Source organism: Delphinus delphis, chromosome 1, assembly GCF_949987515.2.
Source record: "Delphinus delphis chromosome 1, mDelDel1.2, whole genome shotgun sequence".
In the NCBI taxonomy this organism is placed as follows: Eukaryota; Metazoa; Chordata; class Mammalia; order Artiodactyla; family Delphinidae; genus Delphinus; species Delphinus delphis.
In genome coordinates, this window is record NC_082683.1 from 4615805 (window position 1) to 4632256 (window position 16452).

The 16452-nt window shown below is 56.3% G+C and overlaps 2 protein-coding genes across 6 annotated transcripts in view; one reads left to right on the forward strand and one right to left on the reverse strand.

The window, feature by feature from the left end:
* The first annotated feature begins 660 nt into the window (after positions 1 to 660).
* Positions 661 to 7083, forward strand: THAP3 (THAP domain containing 3). 5 transcript variants are annotated; one of them, XR_009519755.1, is made up of 6 exons: positions 661 to 787; positions 3284 to 3476; positions 3674 to 3926; positions 5657 to 5719; positions 6052 to 6156; positions 6391 to 6414. XR_009519755.1 is itself a non-coding variant. In XM_060013478.1 (5 exons), exons 1-5 carry the CDS (start codon positions 714 to 716, stop codon positions 6649 to 6651), a joined length of 696 nt encoding a protein of 231 aa, XP_059869461.1. In that variant the 5' UTR covers positions 661 to 713; the 3' UTR covers positions 6652 to 7083. The 5 variants fall into 5 exon arrangements, 4 of the variants coding, with proteins under 4 accessions (XP_059869461.1, XP_059869468.1, XP_059869455.1 ...); XM_060013478.1 differs by lacking the exon at positions 3674 to 3926 and having other exon boundaries at positions 6391 to 7083; XM_060013485.1 differs by lacking the exon at positions 6052 to 6156 and having other exon boundaries at positions 6391 to 6527.
* Positions 7084 to 7449: 366 nt separating this feature from the next.
* Positions 7450 to 16452, reverse strand: part of DNAJC11 (DnaJ heat shock protein family (Hsp40) member C11) — a 70838-nt gene continuing 61835 nt past the window's right edge. The window contains exons 11-16 of the mRNA XM_060013496.1: positions 12295 to 12450; positions 11146 to 11215; positions 10308 to 10365; positions 10035 to 10177; positions 9204 to 9333; positions 7450 to 8790 (exon numbers count right to left, since the gene is read on the reverse strand). Of these exons, the coding sequence (XP_059869479.1) occupies positions 8765 to 8790; positions 9204 to 9333; positions 10035 to 10177; positions 10308 to 10365; positions 11146 to 11215; positions 12295 to 12450 (583 nt within the window). The 3' untranslated portion in view covers positions 7450 to 8764. The remainder of the gene's footprint in view (positions 8791 to 9203; positions 9334 to 10034; positions 10178 to 10307; positions 10366 to 11145; positions 11216 to 12294; positions 12451 to 16452) is intronic.

Genomic DNA, 16452 nt, shown 5'->3' on the forward strand with positions numbered 1-16452 from the left:
TAGCTTAAATCCCAGTGAGTGGTTACCCTGCATTGTAAAAGCTGCCGCCTCCTCAGGTTCTGCAAGCGGGATTAGCGTATCCCCCGCCCCCCGCCCCGGGTGCTCCTCCTGCCCTTTACATTTGGGGGTCCCAAGTGGCTGAGCCTGTTCTGTCAATCAGCTGTGTCTGCCTAACTGATATGGTGCCAGCTAGTGGTCAGCCAGTACTTCCTCCTGTGACGTTGCAGCTGCCAAAATGTGTGAATCAACACCTCTTAAAATCTTGAAAATAGTGGCCCAAGTGGGTGGTGAGCCTTGTCCAAGACTGTGGGTGGGTGTGAGGCTCCAAAGCAAGGAGGTGAAGGTGACGGGCTTCAGCGAACCGGGGTGAAACCTGCACCGGCCAGCCCAGTTGGGGGTGTTGGGCCTGAGTTGGGCCCAGAAGCACCCCTTGACGCGGGTCGCGGACACTGCGCGAGATGCTGGCCGCGGAGCAGAGCCCGGCTCGCCTTCACTTGCCAACCTCCTTGCTGGCCCCGCCCCTCCCCGCCCCTCCCGCAGGCCCCTCCTCTCCTACTGGCCGCGCCCCATTCGCTCCTCCTCCACTCGCCAGTCCCGCCCCGTCCCATGACCCCGCCCCGTCCCATGACCCCGCCCCTCCTGGTGTCCCTGCCCCTCCCTCAAGCCCCGCCGCCGCCATCTTTATTAGGGGCAGCCGGGCCTGGTGTCTGGAGATGCCAAAGTCGTGCGCGGCCCGGCAGTGCTGCAACCGCTACAGCAATCGCAGGAAGCAGCTCACCTTCCACCGGTGAGGGGTGGGGGCGCCGGGGGGCGCGAGGGCTCGCCTCGCCCGGGCCGGCGGCCGCGGCCCCCGCCGGAGCCCCAGGCCTGGCGCGCGGGGGGTGGGGATGCCGGGGCCGCTGCCCGGTCCCTGGGAGGCCCGAGGGCGTGCGGCCAAGCCCTTTGCGGAGGGGCGGCGGCCCGGGGACTGGCGAGGTCCCAGCCCGGGAAGCCCGGCGCCGCCTCGGCCGCCTGGGCGCGCGGGGAGACGGTCGGAGAGGCTGAGTAACCTGCCCTCCGGCGCACAGCCTCCCGCCGGTCCGGGGAGCCGCGCGCGGGGGAGGCCGTGGCGGGCCTGGGGCGCGCTCAGCGCTGCGCCCTTGCGGTTACTTGGTGTGCGTCCCCTCCGCGGCCCGGGGACTGTATCTCGTTCTCAGATGCTGCCCGGAACGTAGTAGGTGTTCAGTATCTGCTGCGTGATGAGCGATGCTGACGTCTCTCGGGTGTGCGGTGCTCACATCTCCGGGCCTCATGCCGGGAAGGAAGGGTGGGGAGGAGGACTGAGTACGTTCCAGCGGGTGGGCGCGCGGGGCCGGGACCTAGGGCTCTGCGGGAGCCCCGGGAGGACGGCGGAGCTTTTGGAGTCGGTCCCTGCGCGCCCCGCCTGCCGGACCGGCCGAGTGAACGGCCGCCTGCCCATCGGTCGAGTGTCGCACGCTTTCTTTTAGGTTCCAGCCAGGGCTCCTTCCTCTGCCCTGTTCAGAGCGGGACTCCAAAGGGCTGCCGCTCTCCTGTCTCCACTTCCTCTCCTCCTATTAAGGGTTTTCTTTTTCGAAGTGAATGTGTTTCTTGAGATGTAACACACAGACGGAAAAGTGCACAAATCATGAGCACACAGCCCAACCAGTTTAACAAAGCGAACAGCCCGTGTGACTGCCGTGAATTTAGAACATCACAGCCCCCAGGAGACCCCGACCGCTCCCCCTTCCAGCCCCTCATCCTCCCAGTGCCCAAGGGTAAGGCGGACTGCTTTGGCCTGTCTGGAACCTCACTGAATGGAATCACAGGCGGTACTTTTTCCTGTGCTTTGCTTACATTGTGCCTGTGAGCCCTCCATGTTGCTGGCAGCAGCAGCTCATCCTTTTCATTGCTGCATAGTGTTTTAGGAAGGTGTTTACCAGAATTGACTTGTTCTACAGTTGAAGGGCAGTTGGGTGCCTCTCTTCTTTGGCCATTACGGGCACATGGCTCTGCGCATTGTTGCTGGGTCTTGCCTTGCAGCACCTGTATCCATAGGTGTCAGTCGGGTATGTACCTGGGGGTGGCGTTGCCTCTGGTTTTCTCCCGTTCCAGTCAGACTCTCACCCCCACCATTCCCACAAATGAGCTCTGTCATGTCCCCAGCGGCCCTTATGATGCCACGTGCAGTGGTGCATCCTCATCTGAACTGATCTCTCTGCAGCCTGTGACACAACTGACTGCTGACGCCTTGAGACCCCCTCCCACCTGGCTTCTAGGACACTTCTCGGCCTCTTCCTTTGTCACAGTGTCCCTTCTGAGTCCCCTTGGCTGGATCCTGCTCATTTCCAACACCAGACAGACGCTGGAGCACTTCAGGGCTCGGGCCATGCCCCTGCCTTGTCCCTGTCCATGCTCGCTTCCCACAGTGACATCTCCAGACACGCATGTCCACCTGCCACTCGTTCAGCACTCAGACATGTAAAATGCACCTCAAATTTAACATCTGACATAGAAAACCAAGCTGCTGACCCCCCAGAGCTGCCCCTCGCACTCCCCCGCAGTCTTAGTACATGAAACTCCCTCCTTTGCTGCACGGCCCACAGGCAAACCTTACTGCCTGGTTTTCACAGTACATCCCAGATCTGCCCGCTCATCACCCCCTCCTGCTGACACCCTGATCCCAGCCACCGGGGGCCCTCCTACAACAGCCAAGGCGGACTCACCTGCCACCCTCTGCCAGAGCCTCTGGGAAAGCCCTCCTGCCCGAGGCGAGGCCCGCAACCCCCTCGCGCCTGCGGGGCCTTCGTGCTTGCTTCTCCTCCTGATACCGCACGGCTCTCTGTCCCACTTCCTGCAGCCTCTGCTCCGATGTCACCTCTCAGGTGGCCTTCCCCACGTCCTACTCTTTCTTCCTGCACGGTCCGTGTCTGTCTGGTGGACCGGCTGTCTCCCTGTTCTAGAATGTAGGCTCTGTGAGGGCGGGGCTGTCTCTCCCACTCCTGCTTCCCCAGCACCAGAGCCGGAATGGAGGCCCACCTGGTGGCCTACCTGGCAGATGTGGCTCGGGGAGCAGGTTGCTTGGGCTCTTTGGCCACGTTCACGGTCTCAGGATGCCGCCTACAGCCACGACGGCAAAGTAGATGTGGTTTAACAGAACGAGGCTACTGAAGTTTCCAGGCTGTCCAGTAAAATGCCGTGTGGGGATGTGAAAGGCCCCTGGGACCCTGAAGTGCTGCTGCGTTCAGTGCCGCGAATCCCTCGCGCTTCCTTGCTGTGCCCCCAGGTTCCCGTTCAGCCGCCCAGAGCTGCTGAAGGAATGGGTGCTGAACATCGGCCGGGGCGACTTCGAGCCCAAGCAGCACACGGTCATCTGCTCCGAGCACTTCCGGCCCGAGTGCTTCAGCGCCTTTGGGAACCGCAAGAACCTGAAGCACAACGCGGTGCCCACGGTGTTCGCCTTCCAGGGCCCCCCACAGGTGCGCGCGGCCGCGGGGCCCCGGCGGTGGGTTGGGCGCAGGGCACAGGTGGCATTTGCGGGGACAGCAGAGGCCGAGGACTGCAGCCAGGGCAGCGCTGGCAGGCCTCGGCGTCTGGAGCCCAGCAGGCCTTGCCCTGCGCTGTAGGGAATTCGCAATTTAAAGCTGCTTTAAAAATAAGTCACGCTTCATGACAGATGCCGTGGAAGCAGCTGATGGGCGAGGGTGCCGAGAGCTCCGTCCTTCCGTGGGCTCGAGGGCGGCGGAGACCTTCCTGGCCGCACCACACTCAGACCTCGTCCGCCTCTTGCTCGTTGCCAGCCCGGGCTCGGGGGCCTGTGGCTGAGGACCTGCCACCCGCCAGGTCCCCGTTAAGGTCCTCCTGTGGCTGCTCCGCGCCGGCTCGGAGCCCTGTCCGGGGCGCAGGAGGACGATGCAGGCGGAGCGCTGGTGGGGACGGGGACAGCGGGGCAGAGGCTTGGCGGTGGCGGGGGTTTGGGTGCACTCAGCAGCAGCAGCAGCGGCTCAGGCTGGTTGGAGGGCGCTGGGGCCAGTTGGTGACGGGCGTGGACAGGTGGTAGGTTTTTGGGCGAGGCCCGTGGGCAGGGACATGGCTTTGGAAGGTCCCTCTGGCTGGCAGCTGGTTCGGAGTTCACTGTGGCCTCGCAGGTGAGGGCAGTCACAGTGGCCTGAGCCAAAGGTGGGTGCTGCGATGAGAGGGGGATGGAGCGGGCCGACTCTGCAGCCCTGGTGGGCTGAGAGGGAGGTGGTCCAGGAGAGCAGGGCTCTGGGCCCCCGGGGACCGGGGGTCCCAGATTCCCTGAGGAAACGGTCCTGTGCACGTTGAGTTTGGCTTCCCGATGGGACGCCGAGGAGGACGTGTCTGGTGGGGCAGGATGTGCGGGTTTGGCTCAGGAGGGCTCACGGCAGGACAGTTGGGGCTCGAAGCTGTGAGGGGATCATAGCGAATCATAGTAAACCCTTGCCGTGCACCCAGTCTCAGAGGGAGGGCCCGAGCCGGCGCCCACTGGAGCCGGGGAGGCAGAGTAGCAGTAGAACACACACGTACCATGCTGGTTTGTTTTTATTGGGAACGAGAGGGAGGGAGCTGATGGGAACCCTGAGTTCTAGGGTGCAGGGAAGGGCAGGCGCGGCCGTCTGCCACTTGCCAGCAAACACGCCCGGAGCGCCCTGCCCTCGATCTTCCCTTTGCCCGGTCTCTCGGCCTCCCCCTCCCCAAGTCCAGGCTCCCAGTGCCTGCAGGAGCCCCCGCCGCTGTCCTTGCTGTCCTGCCCCTCGCTCTCTCTGGCCCCCGTGAGCACCTGCCCCAGTCGAGGCTCCGTGCGGGCCGGGCTCTGCTCCGCTGCTTGTATTGCCCACGTCCAGAACGTTGCCTGGCACCGACTAGGCGCTTAATGCAGGAGTTTTTGGTTTTTTCTTTTAAACATGGAAGGCCTTTCATTTTATACACACATTTCATTGTGGTAAGAACACTCAACATGAGATCTGTTCTCTTAACGCACTTCGAGGTGCACAACACAGTGCACTACAGTATCGTTGACTGTAGGCACAGATGTCGCACCACGGGGCTCTAGGGCTTACTCATTTTGCTGACCTGAAACTTATGTCCGCTGTTTAGGAACCCCACACCCCATCCCATTCAATCAGTGTGGTTACTGTCACGCATCTGTGGTAAACTGCTCGCCCTGAAGTCAGCCATTACAGGTTAACAGCTGGGGGGGCGTCGGTGGCCCTGCTCCTTGGCGCCTCCGGTGCCTAGGGGTGGGGAGAGTTGTTTCTGGCGCCCGCGGCCCCAGCTCAGCTCTGATGAGGTCTGGGGGCTGCAGGCTCTGAGCTGGATGTTTCCCACTATGTGGCTGCCACTTTGAGTCACCTACTGTGCACCTTGAAGAGTGCCAGGCCCTGGGGCAACACGTACAAATCAGACAGGTCCCTGGCTTCACCGGGCCTCTGACCCGAGATTGGGAACACCTTCGGAGAAGGAAGGGAGCCGGGGATGGTGAGAGGAGAGCTGGGCTGGGTTCTGGGCGCAGTTTACTTGAGCCTCAGCCGGCGGAGCGTGAGGACAAAGGCGCACGAGGCCTGGCGCGGGCTCTTGGCGCGCGGACCTCCTGCCCGTACCCCGGGGCCCGTCTGCAGCAGCTCCGTGTCTTTTGCAGCTGGTGAGGGAGAACACAGACCCTGCCGGCCCGAGTGGAGATGCTGCCTCTGAGAAGGGAAAGGTGAGTCTGCCCTGCTGGTCACCGAGCGCTCGGACTGCCCTCCAGGCTGGCCTGCTGGGTTTGGATTCTCTCGTTTCCTAGAAAAGGGAAAGCCAAAGCCTTCTGTGCCGCCTTCTTCCTGTTCAGTATCAAGCAGTGGCAGCTGGTCACGTCTGGCTTCTGCTTCGTGTCTAAGGGTCTGACCCCAGGCCGTGGAGGAGGCTGGCTGTTCTGCAGGCGCCCCGGCTGCCCCCGGGTGGTGTGCGGGGACCACTGGCGGGACAGACAAGTAACAGCTGGGGAGGATCCGCTTCTGTGTCAGTCAGTGGCCTCCTCTGCCCTGTCATTCCCAGGTCCTCCCTGAGACGGGGGCCGGGGAGGGTGGCCCAGGGAGGAAGGTGGACACGATGCTTGAAGCACCGCAGCTGCCCCCGGACGCTGGAGGCCCCGGAGCACAGGTGAGGCCGGGCCAGGTGCGAAGGCAGCGCATGGCTGGTCTCAGCTCGAGGGGATTTGCTTCAGACAGAAGGAAGAAAACGTGCCTGAACCAGAGCACCACGACGTGTAGCCTGGATTCAGACCTCACCCGTGAACTTAGCTGCGACTGGGCAGCTCTGGGCTTCGGGAGGGCTTGGGGAAGTGCGTCCTGCCGCCCTGGCCGCTGCTTGTCTCTCACTGACCTCTGTCCTCAGGTCCCGCTACACAGACCGGAAGCCACTGGGGTCCCTGGTCAGCCGGCCAGCCCCACGCAGCCGTCCGATCACAGCTACGCCCTTTTGGACTTAGACGCTCTGAAAAAAAAACTCTTCCTGACGCTAAAGGAAAATGAAAAGCTCCGCAGGCGCCTGAAGGCCCAGAGGATGGTGATGAGGAAGATGTCCAGTCGCCTGCGTGCCTGCGGCGTGGGGCAGCCAGGACTCCAGGCCAGGCTGTGGCCGGGGCAGCAGAGCTGAGCCCGCCAGATGGGCCTTCTCCGCGGAGGCGCCGGGAGGAGGGGCAGTGGTCTCGGGGCTCTGGCTGTGGGCGGACCTTTCAGTCCTGCCCTGACATTCGCTGGGCTCCACCTATTGTGAACGGTAGTGGCCTCAGGCTGGGAGGGGCGGGGCCGTGAGCACAAGCTGGGCGAGCATCCTTGGAACCAACAGCCCGAGGAGCCATCCTGGGCCAGTGTGGCTGACCCTCCCCAAAGGGGAGGAAACGCGTTTCCTTGAGGGGCAGCTGGGCCCAGGGGGGGCCGTAGGGCGCTGGCACTCTCCAAGGCAGCGAGTGGGCCCCCTGTCGCCTGGACGGCCGGCTCTCTAAGTGGCTGAGGCTGGCTTCTGTCCTGGGAGCGCCTCCTTGCCCCGCCAGGTGTGAGTGAGCAACGTAATAAAGTGTCTTCCTACACCGCGCTGCGCGTTTCCTCCTTTATTTAAAAACAAGGGAGCGCCGGCTTGAGGTTCCCTCTCCTGCCGCGCCTGGCTGCTTCTGACACTGCCTGCCCGTTTCCTCTTGAAGAGCCAGCAGGGCGTGACCAGCTCTGACTACCAAAAAAAAGGTGCCTTTAAAGAAAACAGGAATCCTGGCCTATGTGATCTCCTAACTTGGACTCTGTTTCTCAGGCAAATGTGTGACACAGAAAACTGATCCCCGTGGCTCAAACCATGGTTTGAACGTAGGCGTAAAGGGCGGCACGAGGCTTGTGAGGCGGGGGCACATCCCTCATTTCGCTCACTCCTGAAGCGAACACAGACGCACCGAAACACTGCCCCTGGCTTTCAGGAAAGGTTTATTGTGGTAAGAGAGTGTCCCCTGTACAGTGACCCGCCCGCCGGGCAGGGACACAGGCTGCGGCCGAGGTCGCACTCCGCTAACGCGACGGTTATTGCATGACGTACATTCAGAGCGGCAGCTCGCAGGAAACCTTTTTAAAGTGGAGATAAATAGTACAGAACTGGACAACCTGAACTGAGTTTTAAAAGTGGAGGAAGGGGGTTATGAGTGATTTCTCCGGTACCAACGTCAGGAGTGAAGCCTGATTTTGACAGTAGCTGCAGAGAGGCTGTCAGAACCACCACCAGCCAGGCCTCTGCTCCTCCGGTAACTGTTCACAGGCCAGGCTGTGCAGGAGGCTCCTGGTCCTGAAATATTATGCATCCACAAAAGAGGCAAGTGAAGGAGGGGGGTCCTGGGAGCAGACACCCAAAAAGGGGTCCCGGTGAGGAAGAGCTGGACTGGCCAGGCGTGGGAGCAGCTGCGCCGCCTGGTGGCGGCGAGCGGGAGCGGCGCCCGCCGGAGCCCTGCGTCCCCTTCTCCTCCTGAACCCCGCGCTCTAGTGGGGCTGAGCTGTGTGGGGCGGGGCGGGAGGCATCGCGTTTTCCCGCGAGGACACGGGTGGCTCCTGGGATCCGGAGTTCCACCCTCTGTCCCAGGCCAGGCGCCAGTGGAATGGCTTGAGTTCTGGGAGGGGAAAAAAAGAGACTAATTTCCAAAACCATTTGTTCTCAGATAAAAAGCAGATTTATAAACCCACACAATCCTCTCCAGATTCACTTAGTGATATTTCAGCAGGAAAAGGTGGTTTTCAGGAAGTTGACCGAACAGATGCTCACTTGATTTGGAGATTCTGCTCGTGGGGACTCCTTCCTTCCATTTCATTTTCCACGTTCAGTGTGGATTTCAGGAAAAGTAGTTCACAGTCCCATGCGTGAGGGCAAGGTGTTCATAAGTACCTCACGGCAGACCAAGAGCTACTGGGGGGTTGCAGCCGGCACACGTGCTGAGGAACCTGGGGAGGGACCTGGAGGCTCCAGGGGCCCAGGGCCCTTCCTGGCAGGACATGATCCTTGGGAACAGACACGGGCCGTGCTGTGGTTCCGGTCCAGGTGGGGCTGCCTCAGTCCTACCTACAGCACCCGGAAAGCGGGGTGCCTGCGGGTCCCTTCACATAATTGATACAGTGCCACCTTCTACAGAAATATAAAATAAACACATCTGACGTCTGGAGTTTTTTCCTGTTTCCAAATTTGTAGACTCCCAGGGAAAGGTTTTTTTGTAGCCTCGTTTAAATCTGGTTTCTCAAGCAGTTTATCCATCGGTATCAATTCTGTGAGCTGTAAAAGAAAAGACAAACTCAGGGCGTCCAAAGGCAACTGCTTCCACGCCTTCTTTCCACTTCGGGGGTTTGGCCATCACCAGACCAGAGGCTGCCGGCCTGCAGCTGAGCAGAGTACAAGCTGCTGACAATCGTCTGGTTCAGCACACAAACGAGCAGCTGCGTCTGCTTCCCACGCAGCCGCCCGAGCTGCAGTTTCCAAGCACAGAGCTCACTCTAATTCCACCTGGGAGAGGGCTGACCCCTCCCTCGGGGCGTCGCTTCCCGGCTCCGAGCAGGTTGCGAGGCCCAAGCCTGCTGCTCCCCGGCAGAGGACAGGGGGAAGGCGCTTGTCGCCCCTCACTCGGAGCTCCCCGAGGGCCTCCCGAGGCCCGGGCACAGGGCGGGTGACGGCCAGGGGCAGCTACTCACACTGCTTTGGTATCCGGAGCGTCTCGCTGTCGAGCGCCATCACCTGATGCAGGACACCTCGGAACTGGTAAAGCACTTTCAGGTTCTTCTCTTCGCCCACACACGGGTCATAGAACCCAGGCAGCCCGGCCTGTAACAAGCAGACAGAGCAGACAGATTCTCACTCGAGGCAGTGGTTTAAAGCCCAGCAGCACTGCCGTCTGCCGCCACCTGGAGGAGCAGCGTGGAAGGGCCTGGACTTGCCCTAGGGAGCGGCCCACAGAAGATGCAAACTTGGGAGCTTGAGGAAAAGAAACGAGAATTTCAAAAAGCTGCCTGTTGAGTCCTAGACGTCGCCCTCCCAATAGGCCCCTTCTGCCACACTAACGGCACCTCTGTCTTCACAGAAGCCATGCCGAGGTGGGGGGCTAGCAGCCTGTTCAGGGAACGAGGGCTCTTTGGCCTGAGCTCCTCTGCGCTGTAACTCGCCTCCATCGCCCACGCCCCGGGCCCCACCGCGAGCCTCAAACGTGCTACGGGCGACCTCATGCTCCTTCTGGAACGAGGCAAGGCATAAGCAGAGTGTGTGCTCCTGGGGGCAGGAGGTATGCTTTGCTTGCTGGTGTACCTGGCGCACGGTAGGGGCTCAGTGATACCTGGCAACGAACAGATGAACAGATGAAGTCAACGGCTCCAGTGTGGCTGTAACGTGGGTGCTGGGCAGCACCCGGCAGTGAGTGTGGCAGCACGCGAGGTTCTGCTGCAGTGAAACGGCCCCTTCGAGGGGCCGCCGTCTGTCCCTCTTCCCCAGACGCCCTTCCTGTCTGAACCCCAGGGCCCCCGAGCGCCCACCTTGGAGGCCTCCGTGAGGATGAGCTTGGAGTCCTTCACCAGGCACTGCAGGGGCACAGTCACATCAATCACCTTCACCTTCTCGCTCTTCTTGCTCTTGTCGTTGACAAATTTCCCGTACCAGGCGTTGACGATGATGAGCCCTGAGGATGGGCCCGGTCAGGGTGGGGCGGCCGTGGCGGGCGGCCCCCTGTGCAGCTGGGCTGCAGGGACCACACGCTCCTGTGAGACCCCAGCACCCACCCCGTCCCCAAAGGGGCCAGGCCTCCTTACCCATTCTGGACTCTTCGGCCTCGATTATTCTTCGGACAGATTCCTGCATCAGCTGAACCTGCAAAGAACAAGGATGCCACCCTCAGGGCCTCCCTGGGCTCCACCTCTGTTGAGAGCCATGGCTGCGTGCCCAGTGCCTGTCAGCCCTGCCCCATCCACTGTCCGTTTCTCCTGGACATCACTGCTATCATAGGTCATGGAAAAACAATTCACTCAAAGGGAAGGAAGAGGACAATCCCCACCACTTAAAAAAACCCTCTTATGGGACTTCCCTGGTGGGGCGGTGGTGAAGAACCCGCCTGCCAATGCAGGGGACACGGGTTCCAGCCCTGGTCCGGGAAGATCCCACACGCCATGGAGCAACTAAGCCCGTGTGCCACAACTACTGAAGCCCGTGCACCACAACTACTGAGCCCACGAGCCACAACTACTGAAGCCCGTGCACCACAACTGCTGAGTCCGCGAGCCACAACTACTGAAGCCTGCGTGCCTAGAGCCCGTGCTCTGCAACAAGAGAAGCCACGGCAATGAGAAGCTCGTGCACCACAACGAAGAGCAGCCCTCGCTCTCTGCAACTAGAGAAAGCCGGCGCGCAGCAACCAAGACCCAATGCAGCCAAAAAAAAAAGATGAAATGACCAAGGAAGTTGTTGGGGAAGAAAAGCCTGAGACCTGAGGCCCCTGAGACCAGCATACAGGGTGTGAAGCACTTCCCCCCACAGCCCTGGCTTAAGAAGCATGGGCTCGAAAAGAGCGGCCTGTGCCCTGCACGACAGGCAGAACAGTCCCAGAAGCCACGGAGCGAAGGACCTGCAGGGTGACGGTGATGCAGCACTTACAGCAGCTTCTGCCTCTTGTTTCTTCTGCAGGATGTCGGTGGCTGTGCTTTCCCTTTGCTTCTCCAGCTCCCTAATGCGAGAAAAAGAAGCTGCACGTGAGGGGCGCGGCGTTAGCGGCAGGGAGACAACAGGGCCCCTGGCTGGGCCTGCGCCTGCAAACAGCTTGTGATCTTACTGAGCTCCCCGTTCTAGAACTTTAAACAGTATTTCCAAGGCGAGCTCAAGTAAATCTGTTCATCCCAGACCTGTGTGGCTTCCCTGTTGTCCCCAGACGGCTCTTCCCGACCTCCTCCGCAGAGCACATGGGAAACCCAGCACTGTGGGAGGAGGGCTCCACACGGCAAGAATCGCAGGAAAGGGGTCAGCGGAGAAGGTGAGAATCACAGGAGATGCCACCAACCTGGCATCATCACATGACCCTTTTGACAGGGACACTGCATACTACCTTAGACACATTCATGTACTTTGCCAGGGAAGCACACGCCTGTCCCATCAGACTTGACCCAGCACATTCTCTGCTCCAAGCCTGAAGTCTCCTGAGGCATTAGGACCCTGAGCTCTAATGAGTCAAAGGCTAGAGGGGCCCCAAGAGGAGAGTCATGCCTTTCTCCCAGATTCTCTAAGCTCAACGAGTTATTAAATTAGATCATTATAAAGTAACAAATCTAAACCACCTCTCAGATTTAATGTTATGCTAATGGCTTATCTATAAGAAACTGCAAAATAAATTATATCTCGATGACTTCTAAGACTATAGTTAACGCATGCCTTGTATGTAAGAACTCAGAACCCAATCCTCCTGAATTCAGTGCCAGGAAAAGAAATGGTTAGAATGAGAAAAAGGAACACTTGTCATTTCTGTGGTCATGGTTTATAGTCCCAACAGTTTTGTAAACTAACTCCAATTCTTTCTGAAAGTAGGAAATGTGGGTTAACAGTAGTACTACTATGAACTAACGACAAGAACTAGTTAACATTTATCGAGGACGTGTTGTGGACCAGACACCGTGGTAATAAGCACTGTACACGGACCAACGCGTGTAGTTTCCCTAACAGCCCTGCGGGGTAGCTTCCGTCACCTCCAGTTACAGATGAGGAAGCTGAGCACGGTGCGGTGCAGTGGTGCCCCGCCCCGTGCTGTGAACTCACTTCTCCTTCTGAGCCCTGAGGTAGGGTCTGATGACCAGGCGGTGCAGAGCGAAGTAGAGCACGAGGGGCCCCACGGTGGCGTAGAACACGGCGCTGGGGAGCAGCTGGTCCGTCAGGTGGATGGGGAAGAAGTAGGTCTGACTGGCCCTGTTCAACCTGAAAACAGAACAAAGCCGAGCGCCCACATGAGCCAGGTTCCCAGGGAAGGGAATGGGGTCTCAGCCCCAGGAAGAGAACCTCTCAATACACGGGACTCCAGGAGGAGGAGGAGAGCCTGAGGCTTCGAAGTCCACTCCCGGGTGGTCCCCTGTCCCAAGGTTTAGCCGCTGGATCTGTGTAAGTGACGGAAGAAAGGTGTCACGACTTGCTGACCACAAGCAACAGACTAACGCCCGACCAAAGTAACTGTGGCCTGAGGAGACCGTAGTGGCCACTCCTCCAGGGGTCCTTTCTGCTTTCAGCAATGGCTGAGTAGTTCCTACTGGACCAATCATCCCACAGACATCAACTGTAAACTCTGGATCACACATAACAAACACCTTCAGGGACTGGATAGCAACCAAGGGCAGAAGAACTGAACGGCACTGGTGAATTTCCTGATACTTTTTAAAAACAGCTTTTAGCCTGAGGGCAATTCTCAGTCTGTACCATATGGATGATTAAAACTGGAAAGAAATCTGCAGTCCTATTGGACTGAAGGACCAGACCTCAGAGTTTGGGGCAACCATTGCAGCTGGGAAGAGGGGGTCCCCCAAAAGGAAAGTCCCAGGTGGGGAGTCCCAGGTTCTGTGTATAAATGTGCCACAGGTCTCCAGCTGACCCCTGGTCTACCAGTGGCCGCCACACAGGTGAGTCCGAGTTTGCAGTCTGACTTCAGTCAAGTTAACGACCTTCTAAAAGGAAAAAAAGACCATGCTCTTTGGGAAAACATAACAGAAAATAGAATTTCTACAATATATTGTCTGCAATACCCAGAATACAATACCGACTACTCTACGTACCCAGATACAACGAGAGAAAAAGAAAACGAACAGAGACCGACCCCAGATGACCCAGATGTTGGAACCAGCAGATAGGATTTTAAAGCAACTATTTTAACTCTGCTCGAAGACATAAAGTATTCACTGATGATTTAACAGCAGACTGGATATGAGACAAGAGTCAGTGAATTTATAGATTAATATAAACGATCCAATATGAAGAACAAAGAGAAAAAGGACTGACAGCAAATGGGCAGAGCCTCAGAAACGTGTGAGACGACATCCAGAGGTTTAGCACACGAGTAATTAGGGCCCCAGAGAGGAGAGGATGGGGCAGATATTTAATATTAAATATTTAAAGAATTAAATGGCCTAAAAGGTGCAAATTTGATAATTTTACAAAAATACATACATAGATTTACAGATGCAAGAAATTTAGCAAACCCCAAGCAGCATAAATACAACAAAACCACATGTAGGTCAGCAGTCAAAGTGCCGAGAAACAGAAGTGAACAAGTTGAGTAGCCAGGAAAAAACCAAAAAAACCACACACATTACATGCAGGGTATGTTTCAAATGACCAACAACTTGTAAGGAACAAAGGGAACCGGAAGACAGCAGAACACCTTGAGAGTACGGAGAGAGAACTCTGTTAACCCTGAATTCTATACCCAGGGATGGGACACTTCAATAATAATGAAAGCAACTCCTAAAACAAGAAATCAAACTAAAACAAGAAATCAAACAACCCAATAATAAAACAGACAAAAGATGTGAATAGAGATGTCACTAAAAAAAAGATATGGATGTCAAATAAGCACATGAAAAGATGCTCAGTATCTTAGACATGAGGGAAATGCAAATCAAGACCACAATGATCTGCTAAAACAGCCGACACTAAAAAAAACGACCCTACCAAGGGCTGGGGAGGATGTGAAGCAACGAATTCTCGGAGCTGCTGGTGGGAAAGTGAGATGAAGCTGCTACTCTGGAACACAGCTTGGTGCTTTCTTATAAAGATCATGAATCAATGAAATAGAAAACAGATAAACAGGGGCTTCCCTGGCGGCACAGTGGTGGAGAATCCACATGCCAATGCAGGTGACACGAGTTCGAGCCCTGGTCTGGGAAGATCCCACACGCCGCGGAGCAACTAAGCCCGTGTGCCACAGCTACGGAGCCTGCGCGCCACAACTACTGAGCCCACGTGCCACAACTACTGAAGCCTACGAACCTAGAGCCCGTGTTCTGCAACAAGAGAAGCCACCGCAATGAGAAGCCTGCACACCGCAATGAAGAGAAGCCCCCGCTCGCCGTGACTAGGGAAAGCCTGCACAGCAACGAAGACCCAAATAAATAAATCATTTATTTATTTAAAAAAAGAAAACAGAGAAAATGAAAGAAACCAAAAGCTGGTTCTTTGACACGTGAAGTGCCTTAGCTAGACTGATTAAGAAAAACGTAGAAAGAACACAAATTAGCAACGTTAGGAATGAAGAGACATCATCTATAAATAACTACTGACATCAAAAGGATAAGGGGGTATAAGAGCAACTTCATGCTAACAAATTTGACACAGATGAAATGGACAAATCCCTTGAAAAACACAAATTAACAACACTGACATAGGATGAAACAGAGAGAGTAAATCCTAAGAGTTCTCATCACAAGGAAAAATAATTGTTTTTTCTATTTAATTCTGTATCTATATGAGATGGTAAATGTTCACTAAACGTACTGTGATAATCATTTCATGACGTATGTAAGTCAAATCATTATACTGTGCACCTTAAATTTATATAATGCTGTATTGTCAGTTATATCTCAATAAACTGGAAGAAAAAAAAGATGAAACAGAAAATTAGAAGAGCCCTATGTTTATAAAATAAATTGAATTCATTATCAAAAATACTCCTACAAAGAAAATTCAGGCTCAGTTGATTTCATTGGTAAATTCTATGAAACATAGGGAAAAAAAAACCATTCTTACACAAATTCTTTCAGAAAATAGAGGAGGGAACAATTCCTAACTCATTTTATCAGGCTGGCATAATTCAGTCCAAAACCTGACAAATATATGATAAAAAGAAAATTATAATCAGCATCCCTTAAAAATATAGATTCAAAAATTCTTAGTAAGAGAACAGCAAATCAAATCAAGCAACATATAAAAAGTATTATATGTCACGATCCAGTGGAATTTTCCTCCACAATTTTCCTGTAAGGTTGGTTGAACGTTCAGCAATTACCGTGATTCATCAAATAAACAGAACATAAAAGTTAGCAATTGCTGACCTGAGGTGCCTTCTAGTAAAACTTTCATTTATTTACCAATACAATTTGGACAATTCAGCCTGTTGATAACAGGAAACTTGGCTGAAGTGAAAATGTTTCTTTCCAAAGAGGCAGGGTGGCATCCTTGGGATAAGAATTCAATTCAGATCATGTCACGTAACATCTGCAGTGGAGGAGTGTTTAAGGCAGATACAGAGTCGCAGAGAACTGTGCCTCGTCGGTGGTCCCGATGTGGGGGTGGGGAGGAGAAGGGACTGGGACGCAGGGGACCAGACGGCTCCCTGCACCCTTCATTAAATCTCGGGCGTCCTCAAATCTCATCTGAGAGGAGAGGTGCCTGATGCCAGCTCTGGCCTCGGCTCCACGGTTGAGGCATGGTCTGCTTCCTCTCGCTCACCGAGTCCCTCTTCAGTGCCAGGTTGTGTTCCAGGTGGCAGGAGTACAGAGAATAACTAAACAGACTAAGTTAAAGCGCTTCTGATGAGGGGCAGCGGGGGATGGACGGCCTGTCTGGGGTGAGGTGAGGGCCGCTAAGTTTTCACAGGGCAATGAGGGCAATCGGGTGACACGCGCAGAGACCGGAGGGCACTGAAGGAACCAGCCATGTGGTTACCGGGGACTGAGGAACGGCACATGTTAAGCCCAGAAGCAGAAGCAGGCTCGGTGTGGTCCCAGGGCAGCCAGTGTGGCTGGAGTGGGGCGACCAGGGGGCAGAGAGGACAGTGAGAGGCCAGGTCGCAGAGGGTCCTGAGGACTCTGGCTTTTGCCCTGAGTCGAGGGAGTCGCTGAGGGCTTTAAGCAGAAGGCTGACATACACTGGCTTAGATTTTAAAAGACTGTCTGTGTGGAGAAAAGTGTCCCAAGGGTGAAGGAGATCGGTCAG

Coding starts and splice junctions, on each gene's coding strand:
- THAP3 (XM_060013472.1), top strand. CDS start 714: ATGCCAAAGTCGTGCGCGGCCCGGCAGTGCTGCAACCGCTACAGCAAT. Junction 788..3,283: donor AAGCAGCTCACCTTCCACCG/GTGAGGGGTGGG, acceptor CTGTGCCCCCAG/GTTCCCGTTCAGCCGCCCAG. Junction 3,477..5,656: donor CCTTCCAGGGCCCCCCACAG/GTGCGCGCGGCC, acceptor TGTCTTTTGCAG/CTGGTGAGGGAGAACACAGA.